We start from the raw sequence: 20,478 nt of genomic DNA on the forward strand, positions 1-20,478 counted from the left end.
CATAGGCTAAGGGCAGATTGCTTGGACCAAAATATGACGATAGGACCAAATATCCCTCAATAAAATATTGCTGTGGAAAAAGATAGAGGGCGTTAAAGTTGAATTTTTTATAAGGGGACAGAATAATATTTTCTTCGAAGTTCGAAAGTCCTTTATTAAAAGAATTAGAAAAGGCATAGAAGTCGGAGAGGGCCACGTAGAACATTCAATTTAAGTTTATTCTTTTTATGTTACATTGTTTTTAATTATGCTTTATCGTCGAAATTTTTAGATGAAATAAATGAATCGTTACTTCAAATCCCCTTTCGATGCTCTGAACTGTTCAATTGTGTTTTTTTCAAAAACGGGTGAAAAAATATACAGTGAAATTATTACCAGAAAACGAAAAAAAAAATCAACTTTAACGCCCTCTATATTTTTCCGCAGCAATATTTTATTGAGGTATATTTGGATCTATCGCCATATTTTCGTCCAAACAATCTGCCCTTAGCCTATGTCTCAATAGTTATGAATCACCCTGTACACAAAAAGCCCTAATAGTGAAATGAAAGCATTCAAGTGTTATTTAAAAAGGACATTTTATGTTCTATTGAATCATTGATAATTGAAAATCCTCTAATAACACTTGATGTGATTAAGATCTATGATCTAAAATAGTTTATAAAATAGAGATGAAAAAGGAATGTCCCAATCTCTTATTTGTACTCCGGAATCAAGTTCTGTGTTCAAATTTATCGCTTTTCCAAACAAAACAGAAATGAAGTGGATTTAACTCGATAAGAAAATTAAAAAAAAATATCGTGTTGTTGAACTTTCATTGTGAACTCAATCAGCATTGCCAGATTGCGTTATTTGAAATGAGGATTTTGATAGCTAGCTAAGCGTTGGGCTAGCGATTTCTCCAACAATTGGATTAGAGAGCGAAGAATAAATTGTTTACTAGAATAATATATCAGTAAAAAAGTATGGGGTAATGCAATTTTCAGAAATCCAATTTATCGAAATAATATCAGGTAGCGTGCACGAGAACATATCGAGAGACATATCAAGATTGAAGTGCACTAACGTCAATATAGTGAGATATGATAAGTTTTTGATTTCCAATTCTCAACGCATATTGGCTAAATGAAAAAAAAAAATGCGCTATAGGATTATTCGCCAGAAACGTACCAGTGGAAACGAAACAAATGCAGTAGGACAACTCAAACATAAACATCATTTATAGAAAAGACAGGCGGTAAAGTTGAACTTTCAAAGCAGGAAATATACACTACGCAAAAAAATTAACGCACATTATGGAAATCTCAAATTTATTCTACAACTGAAGGTGTTCTCAAAGATAATTATTTTTATCAGAATTATGCATGCATATGTTATTCACTTTCAACGGTTTTCTTCAATACAGATGTTTTTTCCCAGCAGGAATAAAAAAAGATTATATTATCAGATTTTGAATGTATTGGCTCCATTCTAAAATCAGTTGTTCTCGATCAATTCTAGTGATCAATAGTTTTTCTTTCGTTTGATTTTTTACACTCGATCGCTATGCAACGCGAAACACGCAATTTGACACGCAAGAGGAATGTGCCCAAGCGGTAGTTTTGCGAGAAGAAGGGTGGACATACACAAGAATTGCAGAAAGGTTTGGAGTTTCCCATACAAGTGTGTCCAGAATGTTGCAGCGATTCAGGGAGACAGGTATGAATGTCCGAAGACCAGGAGAGGGTAGACCACGGGTAACAACTGCCATTCAAGAACGTTACTTGAGAGTTTCTTCATTGAGACAACGGTTTGCAACCGCTCGCCTCCTTCAAATTCAGCTTGAGCAAACTCATGAGGTGCAAATTAGCACTCAGACAATAAGAAATCGACTCAGAGAATATGATTTAAGGCCTCGTGTAGCGGCAAGAGGCCCAGCTCTTACCCCAGCCCATCGAAGGGCGCGTTTGGATTTTGCGAGAGAGCATATCCATTGGGAAGAGGCCGATTGGGAAAGAGTTATCTTCACAGATGAGTCTAGATTCTGCCTCTACCATTAAGATCGACGTTCCCTTGTATACAGACGTCCACATGAAAGATATGCTCAGTGCAATTTCCTGAATACTACTGGTTTCGGGAGAGGATCGATTATGGTATGGGGTGGAATATCTTTGACTGCTCGCACAGACCTAGTTGTCGTTGATAATGGAGCTATGACTGCTGATAAGTATATAAGGAACATTCTTGAAGAGCATGTAGTGCCATTTGCCCCATACATTGGTGAAAATTTCATTTTTATGGACGATAATGCCAGACCCCACGTGCGCGCATCGTTCAGGAGTACCTTGAAGATGTTGAAGTCCCTCGAATGGAATGGCCAGCAAGAAGTCCAGATCTCAATCCGATTGAGCAGGTTTGGGACAACCTCAATAGAAGGCTGAGAAGTTCAGAAAATCATCCAGCTACTCTTAATGACTTAGGAATCCAACTCGGAGAAATCTGGGAGATTCGGTGAAATCCTGAATTTTTCTTTCATTTAAGGTGTCTTGTTTCGTTCAAAACCTTTCCGGGAGAACATGAAAAAGAAGTAAAAAAGTCAATGTAGAGTTAACTTTCATTAAAAATGAGATTTTTAGAATGTGCGTTAATTTTTTTGCCCAGTGTATAAGCAGACATTATACCTAGACAAAAGATGCCCTATTGATGATGAAGTACTAGTGAAAAGCAAATCAGTTTTTCTCGATACATTGAGTGATTTTTGAATTTCAAAATAGTACTTTCGGACTTTTCAGTGATGTGCTGAAAAATCAATGTATCACTTTAATATTCGATAACTCCCAAAGGCTAGGTTGTTTATAAAAGAATTTTCCATCAATACATGCTTCTCCTTATTGAATTATCTCGTGATATTATCAGTTCCCATTGAGATGTATAATATGTACTCTCTAGAAAGACTTAGCAAATGAAAATTTCTGACGACACGGAAGTTTATCATTAATCAGATTAGTGTAGACAGATACCACTGACTGATATGAATATCAACCAAAATAACCATCCCAATCCTAGGTTATCATTAATTTTCTATAACTGCATTTTATCATAAATGTTCTATAAAGAAATCAGCAGGTCTATGTTTAATATTGCCCCCAAATATCTTGAAAGAAGTTCAGTAGTTGAATGGAAAATACTCAGTCATATAGTTCAAATAGAAAATATTAGCTGACCATTAAAAATTTATTGATATGATGGAATATATTGTCTAAGCAGATTCAGTATGTCGAAATGAAAAATTGCTAAGAAAGTGGAGAACGGAGCATCGTCAGTAAAACTGGCTGAAACAACATGTGGGATACACACAAATTATTTTTATGATAGAAGAAGAAAAAACATGATATTAATTCATTATTTGTTGCCAATTTGTCGGTTTGAAAAAATGTTCCTTTTATGTTTCAGCTTTTGTGCTTGGTCTCTTTGAGTTGCATATTGAGATATTTTACTCTAATAACTAGCGTCAAATACAGAAAATAGTTATTTTCTGTCAAGTGCAAGTGCAAGCAAGACACTTTCCGCAAAAGAGTTAGGAACAATATTCTTTCTACAAGCGCTTGAAATATATGCACCTTTCTACAAACCCTTAGTCGCAACCCCACCCAACAGCTCATGGAAAAACGAATCTTACGATAGTCTTCTTTTTATGTTCTTATCAGGAACTTGAAAAAAACGCCTCTGGAGTAAACAAAATATGACCACACATTTACTTTATTAGTATTTGGGTGCTGAAAAGTAGTAGCAAACCAAGTAGTAGCTTGGCAATATTAGATGGCTTATTTTGATACACTTTCTCCTTCAAATGCCCCTAAAGAAAGTAATATATAAGGGTGCTTTTCCGTGAGCATTTTGAGGTAGTGGTTGAAGAAATATTAATTTTATTCCAAACTCATAGAGTAAGATCCCAGAGCGACCAAACATAACTTATTTTCACACAGATGAAACTTTAGGATCTCAGTAGAGTCTCATGTGCTTTGAATACCTGCGAACTTGTGGGAGCTTGCCTAGTGACACCTGGGCAGATACCAGGTGGCAGAGGTAACTAAAACTAAGTGTTACTTAACTTATTTTCACATGGTTGATTTTGATATATGTTTCGAAGAATATAATTCTGATGTTATATTATAAGTGCCAGACACTTCTCATGGGCCAAAACTCTTGCCAGACACTTTGAAGTTGCACAAAAAATAAATGAAATTCACTTATTTTCACATGTCTGATATTGAAATATGTCATTGAAGTAACTATAAAAAAGCTATATTTCATCATTCAGACGAATAGTAGTGACCAAACATCCCCTAAACATGAAAATTATTTGGCCGGGAGTGTGAGCGCGACAGCACTATGCATGCGTTTCAGAGTGAGTGAGACTGATGTGGTAACTCTTTCACAATCTGTTTGGAGTCCCTTTACTGTATACTATACATTGCTCGCACATGGCACATACAAGTACACGTACCTAAGAGTATCAACTCTTGCACATACACAGCATATACTTATACACAATAAACTAACTGACTACATTCATAGTCCCTTGTTAATTCAGATACAATGGGGTAGTATTTTCTTTCGAATTCTTGAATAGTTAATGGACAGGCATGTCTCTTATTGAAAGAATAATTCTTTAATATTTTCGTAGATGATGCCAGGTTTTGCAGCAATCGATTGCAGTGCAGTACAGTCTCGATTATCCGAAATGATGTGGACCAAAATGATTTCGTACAATCGAAATTTTGGTTAATCCAATTTTTTTTTTTTTGGAAAATAGGAGTTTAGGATGCCTGTATCATAAGATCGAGTAGAAAATAAGTAAAGTTCATTTATTCTTTGTGCAGCTTCAAAGCGTCTGGCAAAAGTTGTGGCCCATGGAAAGTGTCTGTCACTTATAACATATAAATTCAGAAAAATATTCTTTAAAACATATATAAAAATCAGCCATGTGAAAATAAGTTAAGTAACACTTATTTCTAGTTATCTTCGCCACCTGTTATCTGCCCAGGTGTCACTAGGCAAGCTCCACAAGTTCGCAGGTATTCAAAGCACATGAGACACTACTGAGATCCTAAAGTTTCATCTGTGTGAAAATAAGTTATGTCTGGTCGCTCTGAGATCTTGGACTATTAGTACCAACCCTGTATAATATGAAAACGAATGCTTGGGTTGCGTATTCAAAAGAAATCGAAAATATTGATAAATGATTTTTGATTAATGAGCAGAATAGCTCATTGGGAAATGAAACTATCAGTATAACTACTACTACTATCAGATCATCTTCAGAAATGAATAACATTTATACTGTATACATGTTCATAAATAACTATTATCTTGAAATCGAATGAATTTTGTCTATTATCATCAGAAGATAAATTGGGGGAACACGTTTCCTATTTCAGTTTATTTATGAAGATGGCAACGCATGTACTGAAATACTCCAAGTTTGGTATCTATCATTTAAGTTGCACCCAGAAAATTTACGAAACATATTTCAATAAACTTAATATTCCTAGTAATGGTTCGTTGAGTGTGATGGATATCGGTTGTGGTAGTGGAAGTATTTTGTTTGATATTTTGCATCCACTGTTACCGAAAAACTGCAATGAAATTATTGCTACAGATATAGACGAATGTATGATAAAATATTGTGAGAAAATCAACAAAGAAAAGAATATTTCGTTTCTACAAATGGACATTGCCACCAATGAACTTCCTGAAGCTTTGGAGAATAGATTCGACGCCATATTTTCATCCTTTTGCTTCATGTATGTCACGAATATTAGGTGAGAGAAAATAACTGAATTCGTCCTCTGAAATTTCTGAGAGAAATGTTATATATATTTCAAACAATCTCCTCGAAATTCCTCCCTTTTATTATTCGACATATTGCGTTTTGGGGAAGTAATACCTCAAGAATCTCCATTCAAAAACGGCATTCACTAGTTCATAACTATTTTGACATAGGCTAAGGGCGGATTGTTTGGACCAAAATATGGCGATAGGACCAAATATACCTCAATAAAATATTGCTGTGGAAAAAGATAGAGGGCGTTAAAGTTGAATTTTTTTTTCTTTCTTTGCTCAAAATTCCACTGTGTATTTTTTCATCCGTTTTCAAGAAAAACACAGTTGAACAGTTCAGAGCATCGGAAGGGGATTTGAAGTGACGATTTACTTATTTTATTTATTTATTTCGACGATAAAGCATAATTAAAAACAATGTAACATAAAAAGAATAAACTTAAATTAAATGTTCTACGTGGCATCCTCCGACTTCTATGCCTTTTCTATTTCTGTTAAGGGACTTTCGAAAATATTATTCAACTTTAACGCCCTCTATCTTTCTCCACAGCAATATTTTATTGAGGTATATTTGGTCCTATCGCCATATTTTAGTCCAAACAATCTGCCCTTAGCCTATGTCCCAATAGTTATGAATCACCCTGTATATTGCAAGGATTCTCATAGCGACATATGCCAAAATATCGCTGAAATTCAGGAATAACTGAAAATTATTCAGTATTCCTAATATTACCTCTCACGTGGTAATTTCTACTTCTCAACTGACTCAGTACGTAATTCAGTCTATTGCTCAAAGATGTGACACATTCTCGTATTTGGGCATTTGGGGTAGAATCCGAAAAGCAACCAATGTCTTGATCTCGAATCGACAGTACCTAGTACTTGCCCTTGAATGTTTGTTTCCATTTGAGCTACTAGCAATTTCTGAGTAGGTACGTTAATGAAAAGTTACATATGAAACTGCAGATCTGGCAGAACGATTGAAGCGCCCCTTTGAAATTTTTTTATCAAATTATTGTTGAGGTATTTCGAAATTTTTTACCCACAGTCATAAGTTTGATAGTTTCCTTGTCAATAGTTGGAATTTGCTTTTTCCTGTCAGCGGATTCCTTGCAGTAAACATGCAAGGTTCAAGTTGCTCTTAATGTGTTTATACAATTGAAAGGTATGACGGTTGTAGATTGTGCGTAAAAAGTTTTCATATCAAGTGCTCGAAGATTTCTATCGAGATTTCGCATCGAACTCGTGAGGAGCAAACAATAAATAAGTTCAAGTGTGTTAATTGTGAATTAACTTCCGAATGATTCATCTCCACCTCGTCAAGATAACTCAAATGATCTAAAAATTCGATTTGTTTGTTCAACTCAGAGTCATTAGGTCATTAGCTCAGCAAGTATAACAAATATTATTGTACAAGTTCAAGTAATTGCAAATTAACAAATTTATATATAAATAGAAGAAATCTAACTTCTGCTGGTTGTGGTAAAGGATGAGTGATGATTCTTCTGTTCTTCAATTATTCGAGGAACAAACGAACCGCTTATCGATCAAATCCATTGTAGAAATAAGAACTCCGGCACAACAGTTACAACTCGGTATCGGGATTACCAAAAAAAGTCCTTCAGTAAGGTAACGGTTCACATTCGGGGATTCCACATGACGTTATTTAAAAAGTGCGATTAATCTTTCCTTGCTGGAATATGCAGTTTTGAGTTTCAGAAATGGTAGTTATCCTCCGTTGAGGATGACACCTTGAAATTACTAATTGATAATTCCTCTCAATGGACTGCAATTCAAAACAGGTGTAAGTTTGAACAAAAAAACCACAAATCCATATATACAAGTTTTCCAGAATTAGGTGAATTAATTTCAGTGACAGTTCTGCTATAAAAATGCAGTATAATTCACCGCGATTATTATTAAAACTTCATGAAGGACTAGTCATAATTATGTGCTGAAAAATGAACTTTCTCCCCAAAATATTTCCAGACCTCTGCAATTTCCGGTTAAACCGGAAACATTTTTTTTTTTGATGTAGGGAAAATCTGCAAGACAGACGAACACACTCTCTCGTGAGGGGGAACAGTGTGGGGATTCTCACTCTCTTGAGCTCGAGACCCACTAAAAACCATTAACTGGTTCTTCATAGGTTCCGGGCATTTTCACTATTAACCAGTTGACTCTTATGGTTTCTGGACTCTCACACGATCATAGTCGTGTTGATAGTTGTATGCTGCCTATACCTTTTATAGGTTAAGCTCTTCTTTGGTTACATTTAAATCCTTAACTGATCTCTCGGTCTTCGGTGGTAGGTTCTTGACCTTCTAGCTTCTTCTGTTGGATAGTAGTCGACTAATCTTCGTAGTTCCTCATTTGGATGTTGTTTGGCTTTGTCGAATATCCTTTCTCTTCATGAAATCTGTAACTGGTTTTCCATTCCAAGTCCTTGTAGATTTGTTTGTTCCTAACAAACCTGGGTACATCCATCGGCATTCTAAGGAGTTTATTCTCAGTGGCCTGTATTCTCTTGATGTGGGTCTTGGCTGCGAAGCCCCATGCCGCCGATCCATATGTGAGTTGAGGTCGCGCAATAGTTATAATCATCGTCAACTTGATGTTCTTATTCATATGACTTCTTCTGCCTATGAATGGATAAAGTCTACTCATTGCGGCTTTTGTTTTATCACCGGAAACAACCTGCTACATCCTCGTTTCAAATGGCACACCCGGAGTATATCAGATTGGATAGAAATTGTAACAGTATACCACACCCTGAGTAAAAATTCAACGGTTCATGAGTTATACGGATTCTCATGAAAAAAATGTTGAAAATAAATTCTCCCTTCTTCCAATTAAAACATATATTTTTTATTGTTTCAGTCGAGTCTATGTAAAAGAAGAGATGGGTTGCTTAAATAAATCCTATAGCCTGATTTGATGGCAACAGTATCTAAATATGCCAAACCTTAGGTGAAAACCTTATGAGCTTTTTCCAATTTTTCTTTTGTGTAGTATGTAGAATGTGTATGACCCTGTTCGCCCTCTTGACCTAAAATGTTCAGGGTGTTTATGAGAAGACCATCAAGTTGGACAAAACTCAGTATTTTCAAATCACAACCTTTATTTTTTATTGTTTCAGTCAATTCTACGTAAAAGAGAAGGACAGTTCCTGAATACACAGTATATCTAAAAAGGAAACTGGCAGATTTAAAAATTTGAAATAAGGGAAAAAAGTCAGTTCGAATTGCTTGATAGTTCTATGACCACAGGAAAAAATTGAATTGTATGTCCGATGAATCATTTTGACATTTCGTGCATTGTTTCTTATGAACTGTTTGCTGAAATTGTTGAGAATTCATCAGCAATTCATAAAAATTCAAGTACCGGAAGTCACAAAATAATCAAGTAATTCGAAATGTCCCTTTTCCCTTATTTCAAGTTTTCCTTTGATAACTCTAGAAGTTTCCATTTTAGGTATAGGGTTTATTTAGGTAACCCCTACTCTTTTTCTAAGTAGAATTGACCGAAACCATGAATAGGTAATAAAAGTAATAATTTGAAAATCTTGAGTTTTGGTGAATACGATTTGTCCAATTAACAAATATTTTGTGTACATTCAGGTCCAACCAGCATACAGTGTGATGATAATAAAGAATGAAAAAATTGAAAATTTCAAAAATTGTTTAACAAAATCCTCCTCAGCAAAAATATTCCAGAAAGTGTGAAAGATGTTTTCAACATTATTTTCATGAGAATCGCAATAACTAATAAGACCTTGACTTTTTCTCAAGGTATGGCGCCATCAAAGCAGATACCTTGATTTTGAATAGAAATGAGGAGTGTTGCGATACTTCATGTTCAAGTTCTTATCGAGCACTATCTGATCCTTAAATTTCGTTTCCAAATTTCCATCGATAACGAAATAGTGAATGAGTGGGTACCTACTTACTTTTGTGATTAGTTTAGTACTAGCAGCATTCACTTTCACGATCACATGCATTACTCAAGATTTGTACTATAATTTGACAGCTTTCATAATGAGTTCACAAAGCAACCGCTGACTCATGCTGGGTAGCGTAAATCTTGGATTTCAGATGAACCCGAGGACAAAGTCTGGTGGAGAGGAGTGTAGTGGAGCCAGATCAGGTAATATGGGTGGCCACACAATATGACCCCTTCTTCCAATTCAGGCGTGAGGAAAATTTGCAGAACTGACGCACCGTCCATCGTTTGATGGTCTTCTATACATTCTCCAATACTTGCACTTGCCTGTATAAATAGCATTCTCCAAAAGATCTGAATAAATTTGGCCAGTGAGATTACCGGGTACAAAAAAGGGCCGATTATGTGATTTCTATAAATATGCGCCCAAACATTTAACATGAGCTGAGTATGCACCTCAAGTAAAATAAACACTCGTCCGAAATACAGATATCGAACATGTAGTCCTGATTAGTGTTAATCATTTCACTGACCACTTCACAGAATTAGAGTCGGCGATCATCCTCATTCAGTTCCTGAACAAATCGTATCTTATAAGGAAGGAATTTATGTTGTTTAAGGATTCTCATGATTGTTGTGCGTGAAACACCAGATACATATCGGAGTGGTATAATGGGGAATTCTCCTCAATTTGGATTATCACTGCATATGCAAGTTTAAACTGAATAATTATGAGTTTCATTCATGATTTTTTCAAATTCACCGCGGAAACTATTCAAAATGATCCTTCAAACATGGGGTTTTAAATTCAAATCGCTTTGTGCGGAGTTTACGATTTGGCAACAACGCATACAAGACAACGAAAAGAACAATGTCCGATCAGCTTGTTTATAAAATAACAGCTGTTGATCTACAGGCGCCTACTTACTGGCGAGCTTCAACTTCAACCGGCCATAAAAATCCCATAAAATTTTACGACCTTCCTCATTCGTCGCAGACTTCATAGACAGCCATCTTTGTCTATCTCATCAAGATAATATATTTGTTGTCCTTTATTATCAAAGCAAATTTCAGTCGATGTTGCCAACTTGGACAATCCACATGAAACGCTTTAAATTTTAAATACTCATTCTTATTTTTCATTTTTAAGTGCTTAAAATAATTTTTTTTGGGAAACGGTTGAAATGGTTATTTCAAAATGTGACGTTTCAAAGATATTTCATAAAAAATACATCATTTTCGTCAGAAGGAATATTCCCTATTCCCTAATATTGAAGATCGGATCCATTGCTACATCACCTAAGACAGTCCCGTCCCTCACTTCGTCTCTTTCATACACCCTCTTTGTCATTCATTAAATAAAAAACGCTGTTGTTCGCGTGGAGTCGTCATTTCTAAAAAATAATTATATCATTTCCTCCTTTTCTTCTACGGAATACACCATTTTAATTCTACTACAAATTCACAATCGCTTTAACACAGTTGTAAAGTTCTTAAATATTCACGATAAACTAAGGTAAATCAAAAACATGGTCATTCCTCTTCAAAATCAGGGGTTGTGCTCACCACCATTAGGGGGTTGAAGTAACGGGTATGAAAAAAGCAGAAAAGTCGATCCCCCCCGAATCAGAAAATTGGCAGTTCCGAGCGATTTTCCACAATTTCATTTTAAAGTCGGAAAATCGAGGTGTTTAGTTATCATTGGACCATCCTGCATATGACAAAATACATCAGAATAATATTTATATTATCTGGAAAATCACTTTGGTTGCCAACCACATAGGTTACACCTGTCGATGATATGTGTCAGTTACAACCTCTTCATTTCATTGCGATATTTAAAAATAAAAGAATAGTTAAATATTTTTTTTTCACAGAAAAGCTTACAAAATGTATTATTATCATAGTCGCTACTACAAGAGCAAACTTTTTAAGCACTATGATTATTTTTGAGCATAATGAATAGAAAAATCTTAAAAAGAATTCTAGGACAAAAAAATTTAAATTGTTTTTCTTGAAAATATTCTTCGTAATTCTCCGTATTAGTTTGAGAGAGTTTAAAGAAGAAATTATCCTGTATAAATTCTGAAAATTTCCTAACAGAAAGCTGCACTCATTCCTTTTTTTTTCAGGAGAGGCTTGATGAATTGCAGAAGAATGCTGAAAACCAACAGCGATATCCTGCTGGTGTTTATTTCCAAGAAAAATCCCTTGTACAGTACCTACGCAGAGATGAACAGATGTGAGATCTGGAAACCGTATACGGAGAATTTTAAAGACTTTGTGCCTCATTTTTCCAGTGATGATCCAGATTCAGAAGTAAATTCATTATTCGAAGACGTTAACTTACAACTCGTTAACAAGGAGTTTCATCACAATTTGAGGTTCGAATCGAACAGACGTAATTTCCTAGGTGAGTCTCTGCGGAAAATATTATTTTGCAGAGTATGTTATTTTTTATTTTGTACCTATATTGATTGATAGCCTAGGCAAATTAGGTCGAAAAAGACCCATGATTCCTAAAAATTACTAACAAGCTGAAATGGTTTGAAAAGACGAAGGGCAATGGGAAAAGTGAAGTTTGTGACAATTTTCCGCTAGGGCTCAACTTCTGGGGACCAAGGATCCTCTGAATTTTCGCCCTTTTTGTTTTTCCCTGTATTTTTCACTGCGGAGAGTACATCGGACGAAAAATTTGTTCTTACTTCTTTTGTAGAAGAGGAAATAGCCTCTCAAATGACATCAAAGTCGTTCGCTTTATATGAGTGGTTCAGACACAATCGATCGCCAAAATTTTGTAATTTTTTCCTACTCAGTTGAAGAGAAGGAAATATTGGATTGCCACGTCCATCATCTGCTTCTATCGACAAATAATAGTTGAAAGCGCACACTTATAGACAAACATTCTTCAGCTTTGGCAATTCTACATTCGATTCTAGTCTGTGTTCACAGTTCGAACAGCTGTGAGTTGTCAAAAGCGCAAGAAATCATATATTATCTGTTCACGCCTTCAGCGGGTGTAACATCACGTCATCATAAAGAGATTTAAAAAAAGCCTAGCCCTCTAGAGCACTCTTTCTATTTTCATGGATCACAACGACACATCTGAGAGAGCTACTGTGGCGCACAATGCATTGCTGTTGTCTACTCAGGTGCCAGCAACTAAAGACTGAACAACGTTCTGCTGTAACTGTTTGAGAAGTCCCTCTCCAAATCCAACTTCAACCTGGAAAGTATGTCACACACAGAAGAAGCTGCAGATTACCACTCCCTAAGGGGATACTTGCAGGTTGATCGCTTATTATCTCTATTCCATTCTAGATTCATATGCGTACATGAGTATGATATAAGCAGCTCACAAGACAATTCAATATAACCATTCTCTATTGGTGCTGGTATACAATCGAAACTGGTCTCAATCTAGTGACCACAACTTCTGCACCTGCGTTGTTCTGCAGCATGATCCTGCGAGACCTGCGCATAAGCTGTCATCAAATGCGCAGCAATATGTTCAAATTGTCGAAGTCCAACAGGTTTCAGGAAACGAAGAATTTAATATTCTGTAAGAGAATTTGATATACAAATCTGACAACAATAAAGATCTTCTTCTTGTCACTGCACATCTGAGCCTTGTGCTCCGAAACGTGCAAGGATGCTTCTCTGAATAATGCTGGTATTACACTGTACGTATATATTTGAATGAGATCACGGTTTCCTTAATTTCAAATGAATAGGTCCTTGAGGCTTAACCTTCAACGATTAAAGATAATGAGTAGGTAATTTTAGTTTTATTGAAGTGAAGCACCTAAATAGCAGACATGCTTTTAAAATCATTTAATAAGTATAAAAAAGTATTATATATACACTCCTGAGCACATACATGGACAGCCAGTGTCTCGGTCTGTCAAATAGAGGATTCACTTCCCAGGGCTTTAGAGATCCTCAGTTTAGGTCCATATAAGCCAATGACGGTGCACCTCTCTGATTTTGATCCATCAGTAAACCGTGTGGATGACTTTTTGTCCAGACGATTTACAAAACTTATTGCACTATGATGCAGCTATGATCGGTACAAAGGGTATTTCGAAATCGAAGATGGCATAACATCCGATGGTTTTGCCAAGAGGTTAGCTGCATTTACCCAAATGTAAGTGTAAGAGAGGCAGATCAAGTATATGGCTCAAGCGCTGCTGTAGGAGCTGTGCGCATAGCTCAGCTCAGGTTTGGGAACTCGTTCCTCGGATGATTTTATGATACAAAGATTCTATGGATTATGAATTCTGACGCATTGTTTCTGAGATACAGGGTGTTGAAATAAAAAAAATTGGGTTTTCGAAAATATAACGTTTAATTTGTTGAAAAAATGGCACGCCGATGCTTTTTTTCAAATTTAAAATTATTTTCGTAATAACCAGACAATTCACAATGCGGATATTGTCTTGTGTTTTTTACCTGTGATAAATGCTTTCTGAGATAAAGCATGAAATGCACTTGCATCTAGGGCCCGTTTATAACGGCCCAGAATTTTTTGGGGAATTCTCCTAAATTTTGGCTAGAAAACGATAATTTTCACGAGAATCCATGCGCTGTGAATTCTTTACAGTTACATACGCACTTTCGGTAGATTCCTCGGTTCAGTTGCATACAAAATAATTTATTCCGTTTTCTTCCCAAAATTTGGTAGAGAATTCTCCATAGAATTTTCGGCTGTTACAAACGGGCTTAAGAGTGAAGTTGAAAAAAATAACCTAATTTAGGCGATCAATTGTGACTGAACCACTTGACCACTTGGAAGATATGAATCATTTTGATGTCATTTAAAAAGTTGTTTCCTCTTCTACAAAAGAAGTCGAGAAAAATTTCTCAGATGCTCTTTTCTAAGAAAATATTGCAAAAAAAAAACAAAAAAGGCCAACAATTACGAAGTTTCTTGGTCCTCAAAAGTTAAGCCTTGGCACAAAATTGTCGCAAACTTCACTTCACTGATAGTACTGATGCCCTCTGACGTTGGAAACATGAAAACCCTTCGTTTATTATCACAATAAACGATTTTTGCAATCACATATCGGTAAGATCTAGCTTGTTTTTCTACATCGTATTCGCTACTGACATAGAATCATTCCATTTTCCGCATCGTCAAGGTATGAATCGTGTTGCTCTGACGAAGTCAAATGAGCCCTAAACCATGGTCAGCAACTACTCGTTCTCGACAAAATGACATTTCTGTTAATACCTCAATGATGGTAGCTTGTTAGTTCGGTTTAGATCGTAACACTTGTTGGTTCAATATGAAAACATATATTTACCTCAATTTTCAGAAGTTTTCAACTCAATGGATACCGTCTTCAGAAAAATTCCTGTAGAAAAACGAGCGTTATATTTGACACATTTCCAGAAATTTTTTTCTGATGTAAGTGGACTGAACGTAGCGGACCAAGGCTCCTTGGATCAACCGGCTTCGATGAATATACCAATTGCAATTTTACATGGAAGGAAGTTGTGAAGATTGAAGGCAATTAGAGAGCAGTTTTTATATGTAACTCATAAACTATAATTTATTAACAATAAAAGTCTACAAAACAATATCATACGAAACATGTATCAATTACAGTGAAAAGTTAAATGCATAACACGAGTATTGAATTTTCATCACTATAAAAGTTACCAATTAAGTAGTACGGGAACATTTAACGAATATTCGAGCTAGGACTCGAATTTCAAGTATAAACTGAAAGTTCTTAATTGGCCAGATCTCCTATTAAGATTGTGTGGAACGTTTCCAATGGAGTGTAGTTTTTATAATTGCCTGGTATAACAACGAGAGCGTTGGCGTTGACTAAGCTGTTTATTCTACTGCTCACTTGATTCCCAGTTGTTGTCGCTGTGAAGGCCCCATCAGAAAATCTCACTTGAGCTCTGAGGTAAGAAGGTCTTTCATCGTTGTTTGTCACGAGAGGAACCTGTTGAGAACATAAATAATTAACATGAACACCAATATGGGACTCCAAAAGAGAACAAAAAAAAAACATTTTATATGTCATATTTTCGTCGAAGATGCCCAAAACGAGATGTTCTATTTTTCTAAAAACTGCTGGATTATTGGTTGTACCCGGTGGAAATAGGGCAACCATTGATCAGGGGCTGCATTGCATCAAATTTTGCTGAAGTTCCTTTTTCCGAGAACTTTCGTATTTTTTAATCGATTTCAATAGGGAATACTCCTTCTGGCGAATATGATGTATATATTATGAAATATCTTTGAAACGTCACATTTTGAAACCGTTTCCCAAAAAAATTATTTCAAGTACTTAAAAATGAAAAATAAAAATGGGCATTTAAAATTTAAAGCGTTTCGTTTCTATTGCACAAGTTGGCAACATCGACTGAAATATGCGTTGATAATAAAGGACAACAAATGCATTATCTTGATGAGATAGACAAAGATGGCTGTCTATGAGACTTCATAGAGAGAACGAGGAAGGTCGTAAAATTTTATGGGATTTTTATGGCCGGTTGCAGTTGAAGCTCGCCAGTAAGTATGTATGTAAGTATGCCCCTGTAGATCAACAGCTGTTATTTTATAAACAAGCTGATCGGACATTGTTCTTTTCATTGTCTTGTATGCGCTGTTGCCAAATCTTAAACTCCGCAAAAAGCGATTTAAATTTTGAAACCCCATATTTGAAGGATGATTTTGAATAGTTTCCGCGGTGAATTTGAAAAAATCATGAATGAAACTCATAATTATTAAGTTTAAACTTGCATATGCAGTGATAACCAAAATTGAGGAGAATTCCCCATTGCCTTTATAAAACTTAAAAGTACTTAAAAATGAAAAATAAAAATGGGTATTTAAAATTTGTTTCTATTGCACAAGTCGGCAACATCGACTGAAATATGCGTTGATAATAAAGGACAACAAATACATCATATTGATGAGATAGAGAAAAATAGCTGTTTATGAAGTCTGCGAAGGACGAGGAAGGTCGTAAAATTTTATGGTATTTTTATGGCCGGTTGCTGTTGAGGCTCGCCTTATGATGGCTGTAAATCAACAGTTATAAACAAGCCATTGTTCTCTGTATTTTCTACTAGGCGCTGTTGCAAAATCGTAAAATAGAAACGAAGCGATTTAATTTTTAAAACCTCATATTTAAAGAATGATTTAAAATAGTTTCCACGGTGCATTTGAAAAATTCATGAATGAAACTCATAATTATTCAGTTTTAACTTGCATATTCTAAATTCTAAATTCTAAAATATGCTGTGATAACCCAAATTGAGGAGAATTTCCCATTGTTTCTACATCAAATTGTAAAGAAATTCTTTGTCATTAAAACAAACTACAGAAACATTTTCCGAAAATGTTGATAGCTTCCCAGGTGACCAGTAACATATCTGTTATGTTTTCTTGGGAGATCGAATGGGTAACTTTCTTATGTGTTATTTTTCTGTAACCATTACGTGCCTCATACGATATTTGGGATGTATCTGTGCTGTATCCAAATTATATCCACATTTTGTAAATTTCATGTTCCCGCTCCATGATATCTACGTAACATATTTGTAACATTGTTCTTTATTTGCTATGTATCATTTTGAGATCATGAACAGAGCATGACACCATAAGCGTTTTAACTACCGTCGAGGGCGCTGTAAAACGTGAACAAATATGGAGGATTGTGAGAAATGCTATTGCTACTGACGTTTTGATATGTATTTATTGTCATTTAGACGTTTTCTCAGTTGAATAGTGGATTACTGAAAGTGAAGTATAGATATTGAACGTTTGATTAGTTATTTGTGTGTCATAGTGGATATATATCCTGCATATAAAAATTATATTTGAATAAATAATGTCCCGTTTGTTTGGTGTAGATTTCAATATAGGTTATTTCCTCACGTGTTGCATGTACCTCATAACAAATGGAGCATACCGGATAACAGCTTCCCAAAGAAAGCCCTGTATGCAATGTTGAGAATTCAGAGCTCCGTTTTCAATAAATAATAATTCTGTACGTTTCTGTTTCTTGATAGAGCTTGGCGTGTTCATAAAATTCCAGGCTTTTATTTGAATACATATGTATCTTCGAAAGAAATCAAAATATCAAGGTGAAATAAAAACTGATAGATGGCTAAAAGAATGTTTTTTGTAATTAACTGAGTGTGAATTCTACAAATTTTCTGAACTATTTCACAAGCTGTTGAGAAATTGGACTACATGGTTCTTTTTCACTCTGTGTAAATGAGCTATCAACATTTTTGGAATACTTTCCTGGAGTTTGTTTCTATACCAAAGAATTCAGTTACATTTTGGGGTAGAAACTATTGAAATAGATGAACACTTATAAAAGTTCTTGGACAAAGAACTTCAGCAAAATTTTAGGTGGCCGCGTTTTTTGCCGGTGAGTGTATGTTAAAGATTGGAGATCCTGTCTGCAATTTTCATTTGAAAAAGACAAATAATGAGGATTGAACACGAAGAGCAACATGATGTATGGCTCTGGAAAGGTCCAGATAGATAACATCAGCAGGTCCACAGTGGACAGATTTGGCCCAGGGCTCAAGACACTGATGGAGACATGTGATGACTGATCGTCAGCCATGCTGGTACTCTGGAATAATTTAGTAACCAAATAAATATCACTGTTTCAGCAACTTTGGAAATGATACCAAGGAGACTAATCGGACGGTAATTGGTCAAGGTCAGTTTGTCCCCTTTGTGACTGTCAGTCCCACTTTCAAGAATATCTTTCATGCAGATGGAAAACATTCCTATTTCGAAGGGTAGTATAATATTATCTACTTGATGAATTATCTTAAATGAAAATCACAGTTACAAAAATAAAAGAGTATACCACTATTCATTTGAATTTTAAAGAATGATAAGGTTCTCTTTCATTTTTAGCACAAAAAGTTAGGGTTGACCTCTGAAAACACTAAACTACCCTACACCTCTCGTACAGGGTATATGACAAACTTCTAGAGTTCGATCATTAAAAGTTTTCTTTCATATCTATTGATCGAAATTCTATAAGCGAATCTAGGCGTCGTGGCATATGCAGTGGTGCGGTCAGGTCTCTCTTCTAACAATCGAGGATTGCGTATCACTCGCTTGCAAAATCGCCAAGGCGCACTTGATAGTTTCTAAGAAAATTGGAAAATAAATAACCCTCAAAATTTTTAAGCCTAGTCAACAGGGAATATTTCTTTACGTTTCATATGTTTTTCTGTATAAGTAATATTGATCCAGAAATAAATAATTGAAAGAATTGCACAAAAAAAGGCACAACATCAATTATATGTCCAAAATAGATTTTTTTCGTCATGTTGAAGGCTCACCGGAAGAGTCATTATATCTCGGAAAATATACTGGCACCAAATGTTCCTATTACACCCCGGATGGCACAAAATATGAGCAAAAAATTCTTATTTAATCCATCTGTCGGAATTCTATTGGCGTTGTGTGAGCGGTAAGTTGGAGACTCATCAAAAATTATCTCGGAAAATATACAGCCACAATTTTTTTTTACGGCACAAATTGGCACAAAATTATTATTATATATACACCCTGATGATCGAATCCATAGCATTAAATAAGACAATACATTCATTACCTACATTTATAGCCATTCGTGCTCACGCCCTAAAAGATCTACCTCAGTTATTCTGATACCGAACGTCTCTCCCCTATATTAACGAAGAAGATTTAATTCGATTAATTTGTTCGGATAGCGGTCCTAACTGAGCTGGTTTCGGATTCAAAACGAACTTTCCTGCAAGTGCAGGCACTTGGCTAGTTAATTGAATTTCGAGATTAGACCGATAGGAATTGATGCCAGTCCGAATGGAAGTTGTAGGTGGATAAGAATTAGTTTATTGATTCGAAGTGTTTAGACACTAGTTGCGTATCAAACCGATATTGCTGTTTTAATTTCAAATTGGAATGAAAAATTTTCTTGCTAACATCCTTTGAAATAGTTTCGAATTCTTCAAGTTCAGTTTGGCATGTCGATCAATCATTGAAAGGAGATCTATCTACGTGCCCAATAAAATGAATTGTTATTTCAAAGTCGACGGTAAAGTCAAGATTCTGCATATGAACTGAGGTGACTTCGAAGCATACACTAAGCCAATCTAGTTTGCATAAACCATGGGCACCAAATGTTGCTTAGAGTAGTAAAAAATTTTCAGTGAAAAACTGCTGCATTCTCATTTATATAAATTTAAAAACAATATGGCAAGCATTTTCATCAAAATATATGGAAAAACGTTATCAGAGCCGAATAAAACGTGAATATGATGGGGACTCAATTTGGTGTGTGGTGAGGCAAAGTACTCATCAATATAGAAGAAAAGGTAACAGGTTTTACATTTGAACTATTTTCCAAGCAATACTATAGTAAAGTTGATAAAATCTTTTTATGAATATATTTGCTTCGATTCATCGATAAACGAAAATTTGAGAAAAGGAAAAGAAAGAACAACATAATTAAAAAAATAATAGATTACCACAGAAGAATGCACTACTGGAAACATATAGTTTTCCCTTCTTTCCATGTACTTCAGGCAAGGTATCACGAATAACAGTGTTGTGACACATGCAGATACTGGATTACCTGGCAGACCGAAAACAATTTTCCTTTGGCCTCTGAAATGTAATGTAGCAAAGGTGGTTGGCTTCCTGTGAAAAGAATAACAAGAGATGCGCTT

At 35.4% G+C, this 20,478-nt stretch overlaps 2 protein-coding genes across 2 annotated transcripts in view; one reads left to right on the forward strand and one right to left on the reverse strand.

Annotated features, from left to right (window-relative positions):
- The first annotated feature begins 5,413 nt into the window (after positions 1 to 5,413).
- Positions 5,414 to 15,360, forward strand: LOC123310474 (juvenile hormone acid O-methyltransferase-like). The gene is made up of 3 exons (XM_044893944.1): positions 5,414 to 5,804; positions 11,898 to 12,178; positions 15,084 to 15,360. The coding sequence occupies exons 1-3, from the start codon at positions 5,428 to 5,430 to the stop codon at positions 15,266 to 15,268; spliced, it is 843 nt and encodes a 280-aa protein (XP_044749879.1). The 5' UTR covers positions 5,414 to 5,427; the 3' UTR covers positions 15,269 to 15,360.
- A 123-nt stretch (positions 15,361 to 15,483) lies between these two features.
- The window catches only part of LOC123310476 (gephyrin-like), a 39,651-nt gene continuing 34,656 nt past the window's right edge, over positions 15,484 to 20,478 (reverse strand). The window contains exons 9-10 of the mRNA XM_044893946.1: positions 20,278 to 20,449; positions 15,484 to 15,725 (exon numbers count right to left, since the gene is read on the reverse strand). Coding sequence (XP_044749881.1) covers positions 15,504 to 15,725; positions 20,278 to 20,449 — 394 coding nt within the window. The 3' untranslated portion in view covers positions 15,484 to 15,503. The remainder of the gene's footprint in view (positions 15,726 to 20,277; positions 20,450 to 20,478) is intronic.

Source organism: Coccinella septempunctata, chromosome 3 (assembly GCF_907165205.1).
Source record: "Coccinella septempunctata chromosome 3, icCocSept1.1, whole genome shotgun sequence".
NCBI classification, from domain to species: Eukaryota; Metazoa; Arthropoda; class Insecta; order Coleoptera; family Coccinellidae; genus Coccinella; species Coccinella septempunctata.

What these genes read in the sequence shown, in the direction of transcription:
- LOC123310474 (XM_044893944.1), top strand. Translation starts at nt 5,428, where the DNA reads ATGAAGATGGCAACGCATGTACTGAAATACTCCAAGTTTGGTATCTAT. An exon ending in ATGTATGTCACGAATATTAG is followed by an intron (nt 5,805 to 11,897) that starts GTGAGAGAAAAT and finishes TTTTTTTTTCAG; the next exon opens with GAGAGGCTTGATGAATTGCA. An exon ending in GAACAGACGTAATTTCCTAG is followed by an intron (nt 12,179 to 15,083) that starts GTGAGTCTCTGC and finishes CTCAATTTTCAG; the next exon opens with AAGTTTTCAACTCAATGGAT.